Source organism: Lissotriton helveticus, chromosome 2_1 (genome assembly GCF_964261635.1).
Source record: "Lissotriton helveticus chromosome 2_1, aLisHel1.1, whole genome shotgun sequence".
NCBI classification, from domain to species: Eukaryota; Metazoa; Chordata; class Amphibia; order Caudata; family Salamandridae; genus Lissotriton; species Lissotriton helveticus.
Window position 1 is genome coordinate 568621684 of NC_136059.1, and position 16587 is coordinate 568638270.

At 44.0% G+C, this 16587-nt stretch overlaps 1 protein-coding gene across 5 annotated transcripts in view; it reads right to left on the bottom strand.

Annotated features, from left to right (window-relative positions):
- ANKRD31 (ankyrin repeat domain 31) overlaps positions 1–16587 on the bottom strand; it is a 2265957-nt gene that overhangs the window by 364472 nt on the left and 1884898 nt on the right. For all 5 annotated transcript variants that reach the window (XM_078675241.1, XM_078675243.1, XM_078675240.1 and 2 more), the window contains one exon: positions 4134–4989. In XM_078675241.1, coding sequence (XP_078531367.1) covers positions 4134–4989 — 856 coding nt within the window. The remainder of the gene's footprint in view (positions 1–4133; positions 4990–16587) is intronic.

The following is a 16587-nucleotide window of genomic DNA, read 5'->3' on the forward strand; positions in this document are numbered from 1 at the left end:
TCAGTCTCTGTGTTCTTCACCATCTTCCCTTTGCTCAGTGTCCCACCGGTGCCGGACTTTGCTCTGGTCCCTCCTGACATGAGGGTGGTCGTCACGGGTAGGCAGCCGAGTGGGCAGGCACTTGCGGTGAACACTGACGGGGTCCGTGTGCTCTGGTCTCTCCCGGTCAGGCCGTCAGCTCCGCCCTTGCCGGGTGGCGCGCAGGATTCTAGACGCCACCTAGCGATGTGTGGGGCACCGTGGAGGTCAGCACCGGGGCGGCCGGAGTGGAGAATGCAGGGCTGTCCTGGGAGCTCACCCGCGTGGGCCCGGGTAGGCCACTGTGGACAGGGCCGACTGTGAGATGGGCCGTTGCAGCGTGGCCGCAGTTCGTGTGTCGTGCGGGCCGGGCTCTTCGGCGCTGGATGGGTCCTGCGTCGACCAGCGGCTATACTTGAACAGCGGGCGGGTGCTGGTGTCTAGGAGGTGGGGTCGCACAGTCTCCGTCGCTGGTTGTTCAGGCCCAGGGGGGGATGACGCCAGTGCGGGCCTCCAAACAGTGGAGCACGACCGTCCTCCGGTATCCGCCAATTGTGGCGGGAAGTCCCCAGTGCCGGCAGGCAAGGCGGGTCAGTGGCACAGGGCGCCGCGGGCCAGAGTGGCGTGCCCGCTGGTAGCTTCTGGGATCCCTGCGCTGTGGGTTCGCCGGGGGGCACCGGGCGTTGTGGTACGGTCCCTTCCCTCTTGCTGGGCCAGCGTCGAGGCGGTGGGCGGGTGCAAGGGCCCAGGGGGCAGAGCGGGTCAGTCCTCGCTGTAGCCTGTCGGGAGCCAGGGGCAATGCTGTCCAAATGGGCCCCCAGAGACCCGAGTGCAACCCTTCTCTGGTGCTCACAGGGCTTGGCAGGATGCCTCCAGAGCCGGTGGGCAGGGCGGGCCGATTTCACCGCCAGTTGCAAGCCAGGGTGGTGTGCCTTACAGTAGTGGCTGGGGCTCCTGCGCAGCTGGTGCGCCGGCGGGCAGCCGACGTTGCGGCGCGATCTCCTTCCCCCACTTGAGCGCGCCGGGGAGTGCACACTTGTCGCGGCCTACCTCGATGGGTTGGATCCCCGGTCTCGGGTAGATGGGGCCGCCGACCGGAAGTGAGCCCCGGGCGGGCAGGCGCCGTGGCAGTCGGCGGTCGGAGGGTCAAGTACTCCGATCCTTCCGAAAATTTCGGTGATGGCTGACCAGGTCCCCAGGTGCACTCGGTTCGAGTTTGGGCCCGGTAGCACTAGAAATGGAGGAGAAATAGCCCGTGGAAGGGGAGCTGCGCTCGGAGCTCAGCTCGGGCACGTCTCCTCACATCGCGTACTTGGCCACGCCCCCACTCATACAGTCAGTCATGCCCCTACTAAATCCTTCATCAAGACACTTATACATCCACTCATTCTTCAATATGTAAGACATATTTTAACTTTACAGAATTATACAGTCACTGGATGTAGTCATCAGTGATGTCATCAGTGATGTCATTTGGGATGTCATCAGTGATGTCATCAGTGATGTCATTTGAGATGTATGTCATCAGTGATGTCACTGACCATGTCATGAATGATGTAATATGTGACATCATCAGCAGTGGATTGCGGGTGCGCGATATATAGTTAGTACAACTAACTATATATGGAATTTCAATGGTTTTGTGTGAGTAAAATAAGGTTTTGTAAATGCTAATTCCTAACTATATATGGTCTATAACCTATGGTTTTTTCAGTGAATTTTCAAGGTTTTGTAAATGCTAATTCCTAACTATATATGGTCTATAACCTATGGTTTTTTCAGTGAATTTCATAGGTTTTTTAATAGCAAATCTTTATAAAAATAATACATTTTAAATCGAATTTTATATTTTATAGTTCTGTCATTTTTTTTTAAATTCTTTTTGGTGCGCTCCCGGGGCGCGGACAGGTGAACGCACGGGTAAGCGCAATCTTGCGGCGCGCCCCGGGGCGCGTACTGATGAGCGTACCGAGAGCGCTATTGCCACGAACGAAAACAACATCGTGACGTATCGCGTAGCCGCCACGCCTTGCGTCATAAGACACGTATCGCGTAGCCGCGAGATGCGTCTTATGATGCACCGCGTAAGCGCACCCGGAAGCGCATACGATCGCGCAACGTAAGCGCCCCGATGCGCTTACGATACACGTCCCGGGACGCGCCCCGGGGCGCGTAGCGTAAGCGCGTCAAACCATGTGACTTTAAAATAACACTTTTCATTGGTTCAGAACTTTTTTTTTTCCAAATTGTGTGAAACCCACCCATTTCTCTCACTATTGCTTTGTACTTGGAGAGAGCAAGAGCTGTTCTGTGTACTGTGTTTATCTCCTACTTTTCTGATCTACAGCAATGGCTGCAAGAGAGTCATCCAGCAGTGATTCAGAGGGATTTTTAGATGAGGACCCTCCTCAGCAGAAGAAAAAAACCCATTTCATCTGGAAATTTTATGACATCCCTGAAGGACAAAAAAAAGTCAACGCTCCCAAAGTAACCTGCAAAATATGTGGGAGTAGTTTATCCAGAGGCAATCCTCTGAAAAAATATAGTTTTGGAAATGCTAATTTAATCAGGCATGTGAAAAGAAGACACCCTAACAACTTTGCCAGGGAGAGTGTCAGAGAGCTGGCACGGAATGTACCCACAGATGGCGGCAGCACCTCCACTGGTGGAGCAACACCTTCGGGACCACCCCGTGGAAGAATGGTCCCTAACATTCAGCCGGTGTTTGCAGGCATCAAATTTCTCTGCACGGAGTGTGACGCACTGCTCTGCTATGGGGAGCAGAGTGTTGAACTCATTGCCCTAAAGAAACAGCAACACCGCTGCTCTGCCAGTCCCTAAATGTTCAATTTTTTTTTGCTCCTGTTGAGCAGTTTTGGAATCCCTGTTTTTGTTTTTCCCTTGACAAAAATCCCAAAAAAATATAAAATTGTTTAAAAAAGTCTAAAAAAATATAAAACAACAAAAACAAAAAAATATATATATATAAAACAACAAAATCAAAAAAAGTTATTTTCAGAACTACCTCCAATTTATAAAAAAATGCTTTTTTTAAAAAAAAAAAAAGTCTGTCATTTTTTATCTCCTGGTACGCTCCCCAGTAAGCTCCCCGGTGCGCGTACCGGGCGCTCCCCCCCCCCCCCCCCCGCGAAAATCGATTTTTAAAAAAATTTTTTTTTTACCCGCGGGGGCCTTTTATGGCCCCCACATCAAAACTAGGGGGTCAGGGGGGTGTACCCTGCCCCCTTTTGCTCATTTCCCCCCTTTGATTTTTGCCACCTCTTGTGTCTCAATCCTACCGAGACACAAGATGGCGGCCGCTGCGGACTGTTTCGAATGTTTACAGACACCCGAGAACCAATCAGCTTGCCGTGCGCAAGTCGCGTGGCGCGCCCGAAGCGCTCCCCGGTACGCGTACCGGGCGCGGCTCTAGATATATATCTTTTTTTAAACCTAATTTACTCAAAACTCACAGGACCACATATCTTGAGACCTAGCAAAGGCACATCGGGCAAACAATATCTACAATTTTGCCAAGTTTCGTGGAAATCCATTCAGCCGTTCGAGCTAAAAGTGAGGCCAACCGCCCTATGGAAAATTGCATGGCAAAAACACGTTTTGGGACCCCCCTTTTTTCTCGGCCCCCCCTTGACGACCCCCCCCAAATTTTCAGGGGCTGCTCACAAACAAAATGTTCCATTTTCCTGAAAATTTCAGCCAATTCCGTCCACAAACGCCAAAGTTATTAGACATAGAATTTTCAAAAATCCCATAGAGAAAAAATCCTAACTATATATACCTACTGGCGACCGCCAGTAGGTAATATATATATATATATATATATATATATATATATATATATATATATATATATATATATATATATATATATATATATATATATTTATACATATATATATATATATATATATATATAACTATATCCGACGATGGACCAAAAAACAGAAAACAGCGAGAAAATGGTAAATGGATTCCCTGTAATGTACGCTTCATTTAAGCATGGAATCCCACCAGACCTAATCTTGAATTGATTTACCCTATTTATGATATACTAGATTTATTCAAACTTCTAAAAAAATAGTCACAAAATGTACCTGAACTTTGAACTCCAAAACATCTGTTCCAGGTTGAATTCTTCCAAGTTTTATGAGATCTACCATTTTCATTTGCCTTTGTTTTCCTCTTGTAAAAGTTTGTTTCTTGTTGCAAGGCTGGGGGTTGGCAATCTTTGGTGTGTGGCTCATGCATTCAGTGGGGATGACAATAACTTGACCCGTTTGACTTGGGCTACTATGAGGAGATATTGCCTTTTGCGAAACATTATTCTCCAGGGAGGGACAACGAGGTGCTTCTGCAGTTGCTAAATGCTTTGTGCTTTGCAGCAAGGAAATCTCATCCATGTTAGCCTTCTTTTTAGAGTTCTGCCCTGCAGAAGGTACCAATATTCGTGCATCAGAAATATGCAATGTCCTATTTTTTAACGTTACATTTTGTTTATGGTCCTCTCTTATCACTTTCACATTATCATTTATTTCCTGGCGAGAGTTTTCTCTTTCAGCCTCAGAAGGGTCGCGGTTAGAAGCACAATTGTCTTTTCTTGTCTCAGCTAATGACTTTGATTGTAATATACTTTCAGAACTGGAGTCACTAACAATGTTTTCATATAACATCAAATTTCCTGAATTACTGTTCTCATTTATTTCATCTTCAGTTATAACTTCTGTTAATGGACCATCCTGCAACTGACCAAGTTCTTCATGTGGCTCTTCTGATATTGCAAGTAATCTGTTTACTGCACCGGCACAACGTTTCCTCTTATTTTGATATTCTTTTAACTTCTGACCAAGTTCTTTCTGTTTTTGGACAACATTCAAAAGATTCCTTTGCCTGGTAGCCATTTTCGCCAATTCTTCTCTCAACTTTCCTTGTTTGAAAGAGTCAATCGATGCTCTATTTTAAACAGAAAGCAGACAATTTTTAAATAAAGAAAAATAGAGTTGACACTACAGATAATATTTGAACCACTGATACAAATAAACATTCAGATTAATGTAAAAGTAACTCTACAATTTCTTCAGAAGCTACTATCGAGATGATTTATCACTGGAAATACTACACACATTTCAATGGGGCCTGCTTTCAATTTGTTGAACATGACATCTTTGGATCAATAAAAAAATTTGGTTTAATGGATTAAATCTTGATTGCTGTTAGGTCCAAATCATGTCAAATTCATGAGGACAAACACTGAAGAAATTGGATGAGAATAGCTGTAGATTTTCATTTTGTCCCAGTGACAGGAAGTGGCTAATGAAGAAATTAATTCTCCAGTAGACACACCCATTCCTAAGAATTAAGTTCTGGAAGCCAATGACCCAGGACATCCCCCACATTTACTTGGAGCCAGTGGCTACTAATATCTTTGAGAGAGTTGTCACCAAACTTCACAATGTTATGAAATCTCTACATTACCACAGCTTTTTTCCAGGCTGATTTTTGCCTGCACTGTTGGACCAAATACGTTTTACTCTTGCTTGTAGATGATTTTTGGTCGAAATGGATGCTACATGATACAATCGGAGCTTTTAGTGGGCTGGAACAGGTAAGTGTCATTCACCATTGTTTTACATTTTTTTTTTATCCTCATTTGCCTCTTCAAGAGAAAAAGAAAACCCATTGCACTTGCATCCGTGTAATGGAGAAAATCATGCCCTTTTGTACATTTATGCTGGAAGCAGAAGGGGAGAGGAGAGAGTAGATGATGCAGCGGTTCTCCGGAAATAATTTCTAAAACCATGACACCTTTCCCTGAAGTTACAAAATCATACCTATACTCGACAGTGGGGCCCATAACACTGCGAGTCACTCACAAATTACTTACACCTTACTCCATGGATCAGTGAGATTCAAAGGAGAGCTGATGTATCATAGCGGGATGTCTAAACTATATCTGAATATTTATTCTATTTACATCTGCAGTTTAAATGAGTTTACCTTGGTTTTCTTTACCAAAACATTTATTTAGACACGCCACCACTGTGGTCCAAGGATCTGCTAGTAAAAAATTAGGCGTAGGAAAACTCAAGACCAGCTTAATTCTCCATTTATCTAATTTTTATTAACAGCAAATTTAACAAGTCTAAAATTGTATTCACTTTATTTATTTCTTTATTTAAAAAACGACATTTAAAGGAAAATAAGGATTTTATTTCAAACAATTAATTTAATTTATTTCAGAAAATTCAGAAATAGACATTTATTTAGATTGCAGAAATATAAGTATTTTAGCAAAAGACAGTTTGGGCCCGATTCACAGAACTAACTTAAGACAAAATCCTAAACTTACTACCATTTTGCTATTCACAGAAGGCACTTACTCATTTTGGTATTCACAGAAGGCACTTACTCATTTTGGTATTCACAGAAGTTAGTAGTCCTAACTTTAGGACTCCTAAATGCCTTCTGTGAATACCGAAAGTCTTAAAGTTAGGATTTTTCTCAATTTAAGTTAAGACTTTCGGTATTCACAGAAGGCATTTAGGAGTCCTAAAGTTAGGAGTCCTAACTTTACTACTACTAAATTGAGAAAAATCCTAATTTTAAGACTTTCGTTATTCACAGAATGCATTTAAGAGTCCTTAAGTTAGGAGTCCTAACTTTACTACTACTAAATTGAGAAAAATCCTAACTTTAAGACTTTCGGTATTCACAGAACGCATTTAAGAGTCCTAAAGTTAGGACTACTAACTTCTGTGAATTCGGAAATGAGTAAGTGCCTTCTGTGAATACCAAAATGAGTAAGTGCCTTCTGTGAATAGCAAAATGGTAGTAAGTTTAGGATTTTGTCTTAAGTTAGTTCTGTGAATCGGCCCCATAGTTCCCAAAATTCATTCTTCCTCCTAACTTCCCTAACTAATATTCTCACCTAAAGTTCAGATCTCATTCTAAAGAAATAAGAAAATTATTCAAAGTCTTACATCTCAGGAAAAATCAGCATGCGGACAGCATCTCGAGAGGAAACCGAAAAGGAATTCTTTTCCTCACTAAAATCAACACTTTTTATACCTTTTTCCCTAGCTCTATCTATCTAAAAGTGTAACTTTCAGCATAAATTCGAGTTCTGATTGGACAATTTTGGGGAGGATGAGCATCATCTCATCATTACAACATCTATTCCGCTTCTGTCAGCTTGATTGTAAATGGGTCATTGTCTTGGGCCTCGTCTGACCTAGTCCTGTTTCACACTTAGCTACTTTGCCGGACTTTCTCACATTCTAAACTATTGTGCCCATCTTTTGGCAGCCATCTATACTTCCAGGCTACTCTGTCCTTGAACCGCTTTGACTCCAGGCACAAGCAGCTCGCATTCAAACTCGGAGTCGGGCCTGCGCATGCTCAGTTCATTTTCTATTCGCAGTTCAGCAAATCATCCATCTTTTTTCTAGGCCTCACAGGCCAGAATGGGAACTATCATAGAAACAAACACAAACGAACGTTAAGTTTAGAATTTTAGCCCTTATGTTTACCTCCCCTCTTACTAAGGTGTTCCCTATTAGTAGTTACCTAGCAGATAAGCAACATTTAGGCGTAATATACTTACTTATCCTTTGGTTTCTGCCACAAATACGTAAAAAAAAGCACATTTATGCTGCATTTTATTATTTCAAAGCTGCTTATTAGTTTAGGACACAACAAAATCACATAATTAGTTAATTATTATTGCAACATAAGCAAAGTTAATTCCCACGTGTACTTGTGTAGGTGCGATTTTACTCCACCTTCATTCCATTAGTTCATGTTATAGTTATTGAAGTATGACTTCACAAGGGGTACACAACATTTTGTTTCTCCTCCTTGCCCCATCAACTCCCACCTTTGGTGATTTATCACCAAATATCTCCCAAAATTTTGCACATTTTTATCAGAACATGTTTCAAATTCTTCATATTAGTATATTCTATACTTTAGTATCCTTTTCTCTGGTCTCTTTAAAAAACTTTTCTTGGAACTCTTCCATTTCTATATCACCTTTTTTCTCTTTCCCTTTCTCGTTTTTCTTGGATCATCTTCTTTAATGACTTTCTAACACCCCTTCTTTTTCTGTATATACAACATAATCTCATCACTAAAATAACTAATACTATGACTTTTTACTGGAATTAGTATTTTGCCTATAATTGAACTACCTATTTCATGAAACCAATGTTTAACTGCTGTACAACTTCTACCAAGTCGTTCAAGAATACCATCAACCTCCAGTTGTTCAATTTCTCTATGCAACTCTGTAATATTTGTGATGTACTTTTCAATGTTTTTACTTTTATCTGGAATGTAGGTGCAGCAGTGCTGTACCTTCAAAATTCCACAAACTCCTCCTTCTTTTGCTAATATTATGTCAAGAGCAAGACTATTTTGCATTACCATAGTAATCATAGCAATCATTTTGGTGTTTACCATTAGGAATTTACCTGCTGTATCTGTTGACAAACGATCTACTATCGTTGACAATCTTCAAATTCTATTTGCATTGAAAGATATTCCCACTGCTGGTATCAGTGCTCCAAAAACATCACCTATTATTTCTATGACACTCTCGATCTTTCTACGACTTAAAGGTTTACCTATTTTATGCATTCCATTAGTACCTCTATCTACATTTATTTATTTATTTATTAGTGACATTTAATAGAGCGTGAACAATTGCCCGTGGGCGTCTCGGCGCTATTACTTCTGTAAAAACTTCTCCCCTACTGAGCTTCTGGTAATTACTGATTAAATAACCAAGTTTTCAGTTTTTTTCGAAATGACATGAGAGATGAAAGATTTTAGGAAAGACCAAACCCACATAACATGTCCCATACCAGTGGTCAGGTAATCTATAATAATAATAAGCCTTGTTTCCACAAATGAAGTAAACACCAGGAAAAACTGGATCATTTCCCCCTTTAAATCCCCAACCCCCTTGTATTCTGTAAGTATCTTTACATTGACTTGCTCCCACAAAATAGTTATCATACATAGTGTTGTCTCTCCTAATACAGAATTTTCCTAACAATGGAGTGTCTATATTTATTGCTACATTCACATTTCTTTCATCAATATTTTCATCATTAAATGTCCAATATTTGTATTTCTCATGCTTTACTTTTTCTTTACGTTTATATGCACTTCTCCTTTCTTCAACATTATCTAAGAAGGCTTTCTCTTCTATTCTCATTTTACATGTCAAATTATTTTTAAACGCACAGTCATGACTTAATTCATCTATTTCTGAACAGGTGAAGCTCACCTGCTTTGCCTTGAATCTGCCCATAATGCTAACCCCTCCGGTGACACAGCCCGGCGACTCCTAACAAAGCAGTTGGAATATAAGGCATTGGCTTCGGAGATGTCGCGGGCCCGGCTCCTCCACACTCGTCACAGAATCTACGAACTAGGGGATCGTGCTAGTAAAATGCTGGCATGGTTGGAACGTCGCGAACAGGAATCGAGATGGGTCCCCTTGCTTATCCGTTCTGATAATTCTTGTGTTACAGACCCACAGGAGGTGGCTGAAGCTTTCGCTGATCACCTCGAACAGGTCTATACGGCCAGAGCACAATACACCGCCGAAGAGTCTCGGCAACTTTTTGAAGAGATGCGCCTGCCCACCATATCCGAGGCAGAGAAAGATGTGTTAGACGTGGATCTCGCGCTGGAAGAGGTCAATAATGCTGTTTTTGCGATTAAATCCGGTAAGGCCATGGGTCCCAACGGAGTCCCGATTGAATTCCTGAAGGCTACAGCTTTAGGTATAACTCCCCACCTGAAAAATATGTTTGAGGAGAGTCGCGAGAAAGGCACTCTACCGCTCGATAAGAGATTGGCCTCCATAGTTGTCCTCCCTAAACCGAATAATCCGCCAACAGATTGCGGCTCTTACAGGCCGATTTCATTAATCAGCTCGGAGGCCAAGGTGCTAGCCAAACTCCTGGCGACTAGGCTCCTCACGGTCCTTCCATCACTGATTCACGCCGACCAATCGGGATTCCTCCCAGACCGCAATACGGCCTTGAATCTCCGTAGAGTCAATAACATGTTAGGTAGAACGCCCTATATACAAGGAGAGGCCGCCATCCTCTCTCTCGACGCCACAATGGCGTTCGACTTGATCGAATGGACGTATCTTTTTGCAGTACTAGTACGGTTTGGTTTTGGCCCTAAATTTATACAGTGGGTTAGGTTGTTGTACACCGACCTATTGGGCCAGGTACGAGTTAATAACCATACCTCCAGGCAATTTCCACTACATAGGGGGACCAGGCAGGGCTGCCCCTTGTCGCCGCTGCTGTTCGCCCTCACTCTGGAACCACTAGCTCACGGTCCGTTCGGACGACTCTATTCGGGGCCTTAAATGGAATGATGACATAACCTACAAAATCTCCCTCTATGCGGACGACATCTTAGTTTACATGGCCTCCCCGAAGGCTTCCATTAACAGCCTCTTCCATGTCGTTACGAACTTCAGGAAATATTCCGGCTACTCCATCAACTGGTCGAAGTCGGTCCTATACATGCTACATGGCCCCCCACTCACCCTGCCCGAGGCTACTCTATCCCCCTGGCACTCGTTTCAGATACCTCGGGATTTTTGTTACTCCAGACCCTAAACTTTTTTACGACCATAATCTAAAAGGCCCGCTGCAGCGGCTGCATGATGATATTTCTCACTGGAGATCACTGCCTCTGTCCCTCCCTGGTAGAGCCGCTCAATTCAAAATGTTAGCACTCCCGCGCTTTTTATATGCTTTCCAGAACTGCCCCTTTCCTATTGCCGATTCCTTTTTTAACAAGCTGGAAGGGGACATGCGCCTGCTGCTGTGGGAGGGAAAGGCTCCTCGTATCGCTCTCCGTAAGCTCACCAAGGGATGGTATGACGGTGGCATTGCTCTGCCCGACATGCGCCTGTACTACTGGGCGTCCCAGCTGGTGGCCACAAATTCTTGGATCCATGGATCGCCCACGAACCCGGCGTTCCATCTGGAGAGATATCAGACGGGACGCGAGGGATACTTGGGGACACTATACAGTAGACCCACTCGTAACTGCTATGTGGGTCCAATGTGCCAGACGACGGCCATATGGCACCGGGCTACTAAGAGCCTGGGCTGGTCCGATAGGTTCACCAAGGCCACTCCCCTCTGGTCCTCTCAGGCCCTCGGCTCCCTTTGTTTCCACTTGGGCTTTGACAAATGGGACACCATCTGCATATCCACCTTAGGAGACTTACTACACAAGGGGACACTCCTATCCTTCTCCGAGATCCAAAAGAAACATGCACTTACACAAGGGAGACCTTTCGATATCTCCAGATCAAACATGCTATACTCACGAATGTACATGACCTCTCTTCCCTCCCCGAGGCCTCGCCCATTGAAGACAGGTTACTGTCCAAACCCCTTCTAACAAAGGCAATCTCCTGCACATATCGCAAGCTCTGTAATAATCTGCCAGACTCCTGTCAGGCCCTGCGCGACAAGTGGGAAGGGGATGTGGAGCACTTGGAGGATGAGGACTGGCAAACGGCACTGATGTCCCCACGGGAATGGTCAATTAGTCACCGTTTCCGCTTGATACAATTTAAAAATCCTACATAGGACATACATGTCCGGTCGCCTACTGGCCAAACTTGGCAGACGCCCGAACGACCTATGCCTGCGGGGCTGTGACTTGACTGGTACCTTCTATCATGTCCTGTGGGAATGCGCCATAATTCAACTTTTATGGATCAGGGCAACCAAGAAAATGGCGGAGGCGCTGGGGAAGGAGATCCCAATGACACCTAAGGGAGGACTCCTTAATGTCTGGGGGGCGACGGATCTGACGGAGATAGAACATCAATGGCTGGCCCTGGGATGGCTCCTCATAAAACGTTCGATAGCAATGAAGTGGGGTTCTCCTGACCGTCCATTGTTGGTGGAATGGATTGCGGAAATGGATAGAGCTATGGTTGCTGAAAAAAACGTTTACAAACTCAGAGGGTGCCCCAAGAAATGGGATAAAAAGTGGGGAAAGTGGAATGCATATAGGGGTGAGATCTGTAGCTCTCCCACTACAGACGTAGCAATGGGCAGGTCGAGACTTGTACATCGAGACCCCAATTGATACGAACTGACCATCGCTCTAGTGTGTATTATGTCCCTCTCTGTCACTGGATTTTTTGTATGGTTGAATGTGCTTTGATTTTCGATCGAGACCTTAACACCGAGTCCTCAGTGGCTATGATCTGAATGCTCTTATGTCATTGCGCTTTTGTATCGCTGAATGTGCTCTGATTTTGTTTTCCTTCCAATAAAATTTTTATTAAAAAAAAAAAAATTATATCATGGGTTCATTGTACGTTAAGCACGAGTCTAAAATGCAGTAGGGCATGTATTAGCAGACAATGAATTCAAGGTTAAAAAAATCAATTAACCATGACACACATACCGAGGAGCGGGATTAACAATCAATTGCGGCGATGTTCAAAGGGGCATTGCATAAAACAAACACAGTGCAGGAATGAAAATAGAGTGACAGAAAGCCTATACGAAAGTTTACAGCGAAGTGAGAAGTCCAGTTATGGGTGCCGAAACGGGGCAAGACAGCCCTGCAGTGTATAAAAGTGACCCGGACGCTTCCCGAGGAAATTAAGACCATAGGTAAAGCAGAAGGGATCCGGATGTAATGTACCGGGACACGTAGCTCAGTCGTGCGCAGTGGCACCGGAACTCTGTGGAGGAGGGAGTGATTAGATGGTGCCGTTAACATTAAATAATACAATATGCGCAAGCACCTAATGGACCCGGAGGTTGAGCGTGAACGGCAGAGCTATGGCCGGTTATAACGATAATAATACCGGGTTCAGTGCAGAGTATGTTCAGCGCTTGGGAAACGACATAAAATCCCTTCCGCTTTACCTACGGTCTTAATTTTCTCAATGTGTCTCTACTTATTTTCTGCATTTTCTCTTCCGCACAATATATAATCCTGATCCTTATTATGGTATGTTCTGGTCATGTCCGTGCGCAGATCTGCGGTGCCTATGTAAGTTATACCTCTGCCAGCTTAGTTAGATTCATGACATACAAGTGAAGCCACATCTGTTTAATCAATTAAACGTGATAGTAGGTTGATATTATTCACTGTCTTAATATGAGAAAGCAAACGTTCTTTACCAAGATCCGAGTTCCTTGTAAACATTTCTACAAGATACATCTAGATGTTCCAGTTCACCTTCATGATGAAAAAAAAATGATTGCCAATATGAATAAAAAAGATACAAACATTTCTACAAGATACATCTAGAGGTTGCAGTACAACTTCATGAAGAAAAAAAACCTGTTGCAAGCATGAATAAAAAAGATCAGGCTTTGGAGGGAGGCAATGTAGGGTTATTAGATTCAGCATAAAACGTGTTAGGGCTAGTGACATTTGTCACCCTCTTTTCCGCTGCTATAGGACTATGTTTGCTGCTTATGAGGTGAGTAGCAGCTCCCTCAGCTGCTGATACCCTAGGCAGCCTTGGAGTGATATTGAGAGGTGGGAGCAACAGGAAGAAGTAATTAGTTGACTGAGTGTTTTCGGTTTAGACAAAGTGCTTTGACTCTGTCCATAGAATTCCAATGATCACAATTGCTCAGTTCAGTTCAGTTTAATTATTTCAGCATAATGGGATAAATGAGATGTACAAATACAGAATGATAAAAACTACAAATTATAATGATCATATTAACGGAAAATAAGAATTAGACATAGAAGCATCAAATAAAATGATTAAAAATATGTAATTACTACACAAGCATTAAAACACAATTCTTTACCTTTTGGATATGTAAGAACAAGCATTTGCATAGCCAATAGATCTCGCTTTTTGGACCCTAAAAGTATTTAGTTACGCATCAGAATATCCTTGGTGCAACAACACCAACTGTTACCTGGCTAAACACTTATATGTATTTATTTATTTTCGAGATTTATAAAGCGCTTAAATACCCGAGGGTGGCTCCGAGCTGCGGACAACGGCGTATGCTGGTAAGATGAGTTATTGGTTGAATAACCAGGTTTTGCACATTTTTCTGAAGGTTAGCAAAGACTGGCATGATCTGATGCATAGCGGAAGTGAGTTCCAGAGTTTTACAGTGGAGACGATAAATCGACTATCGCCCCATGTAGCAGTCTTGACGCGAGGAACCTTCATCAGTAGCGCAGTGGCAGAAAGAAGGGCTCTATTAGGAGTGTATATAGCTAACTCCTTTATTAGAAATTGAGGCCCAAAATTACCCGTGGCCTTAAAGGCAATGCACAGTTCCTTAAATTAAATGCGATTTTTCACTGAGAGCCAATGATACTGTTTGAGGACATGAGAAATTGGCTTGAACTTGGGAGCTCTGGATAACATTCTGGCCGCGGCGTTCTGGACAGATTGTAGCTTTTGTGTGACCTTGTTTTGTGCATTTACAAATAGTCCATTACAATAGTCTATAGAGGGCAAGACTAGAGTACTGACCAAAGTTTTTCCGGCATTCAAGGGGAGGAATGGTGAGATTTTTTTTATCATTCGCAATTTGTTGAAGGAAGCCGACACCACTGAGTTGGCATGATGTACAAAGGTCAATCTATCGTCAAATATGACGCCCAGATTCCTGACCTTAGTAACTGGGATGGGGGGGGGGCAGAGTAGGAGGCCACCAGGACTGAGGCCAGGTGGGGAACAGGTTGCCAATTGTCATGACCTCTGTTTTGTCAGCGTTTAACTTAAGGCAATTGCTGGCCATCCAGCTCCTGATGGCCAGATTGCCCTCTTGGAATTCAGCTGCCACCTAGTCACCGTTGTTGTTTATTACCCGTACTAATTGGGTATCGTCGGCATAAGTGTAAGGCCCATCCCGTGTGATTTGATGATCTTCGCCAAGTCCGACACATAGATGTCAAAGAGCGTCGGTCTCAGCGATGAACCTTGTGGTACATCGTACGGGAGGGACAGTTGGGCGGAATGGTAAGTGCCCAGGTTTACCAACTGGGTGCGTGAGGTGAGAAAAGATGACAGCAGGTCTCGTGCCTTAAGCTGCATGCCCATTTTAGTGACACGGTCGATCAAGATGGAGTGATCGACCGTGTCAAAAGCGGCTGAGAGGTCTAACAAAATGAGGACTGCCGTCGCGCTCTGCTCCAAGATGATTCTAATGTCTTCGGACGCCTTAATAGGCGCAGTTTCAGTTCTATTCCCTCTGCTGAAACCAAATTGAGTATCGTCCAGAAGATGATGATCTTCTATGAATTTTGAGAGTTGTGTATTCATTATCTTCTCTATGACTTTAGCCGGGAATGGTAGACTAGCTATGGGCCTTTAGTTATTTGTGTTTTCCAGGTCCAAATTAGATTTTTTTAATAAAGGTTTCAAGATGGTTTTCTCCCAGGAGGTTGGATAGATACCTGAAGAGAACATGGCATTGAAAATGTTAGCCAAGATTGGAGACACTTGTTCAGAGAATTGATTAAGCACAGCAGGCAGGCAAGGATTATTGGCTGAACCTGATTTCACGGTCTACATCATGTTAATAATCTGGTCTGGTGTTATAAGGTCCCAAATGCGAGACCTATTGTCTATGCCAATGCTTGTGTAGAAGTGCTGTAATATTTTCACAGCTTCGCCATCAGCGGTGGACGGCCGCAATAGTGAAGTTGTGCGCATGCGCGCAAAAAAATTGCTGTGCACTTCGCACGTGCTTGTGCGCGTTCTAGCAAGCTGGTGGCCTGCAAGGTAGCACTTTTTAGGTCTCGCCTACGCAGCGCGCATGCGCGTATAGGCAAAATGACCTATTGCTATCTCTTCGGCTTTTCAGCCAAACATGCGCATGCATTCCATTGCCTTCAATGGCAATGCAAGTCTGGCGATTCACTTGCGGGAGCGAGCGCCGCCATATGGTAGAAATTATTGCTTCAGAAAGTGAATCGCGCAGCCCTCCGCCTCCCCCCTGCTGCCGCGCAAGGTGCGCGCGACTGCCCCTTCAGCCGTGCGAGGCGCGCACGCGCTTGTTTACAAGGTTATTGTTTGGCATTCACAGAACACAATGAGGTTCAAAGACGAACTGCAGCAGAGTTGAGTCTCAGAAATGGAAAAAGGACTCCAGCTTTCCGCTTTTGTCAGGCGACGGACTCAGGTATCAGGTTGGTATTGAACATTAAGATGCCAGTGTATCCGATTACTCGTCATGTTACCATAACACTCCTGTTCTGCTGTAAACACAGCCCATGGGCAGGACACAATCAGAGCCGGATCACAAAAGCAGGAATGCTAATGAAAAAGGCGCCAGTCAGCCTACCCTAGGGAGAGAGGGCGGGCCTCCCTGGACCTTGTTGTCCACCATCTAACCACCGCATGGCAGCAGTGTTGGAGGTAGTGTGGCAGGAGCCTGCTCCCGATGATTCTCTGGTAAACCACTGAGCTGTCTACTGAACCCATATTTGTTGGTATTTTTATGTATTTCTTCTCTCTGACTCAGAGATCATGTTTAGGAGCTGAAAATT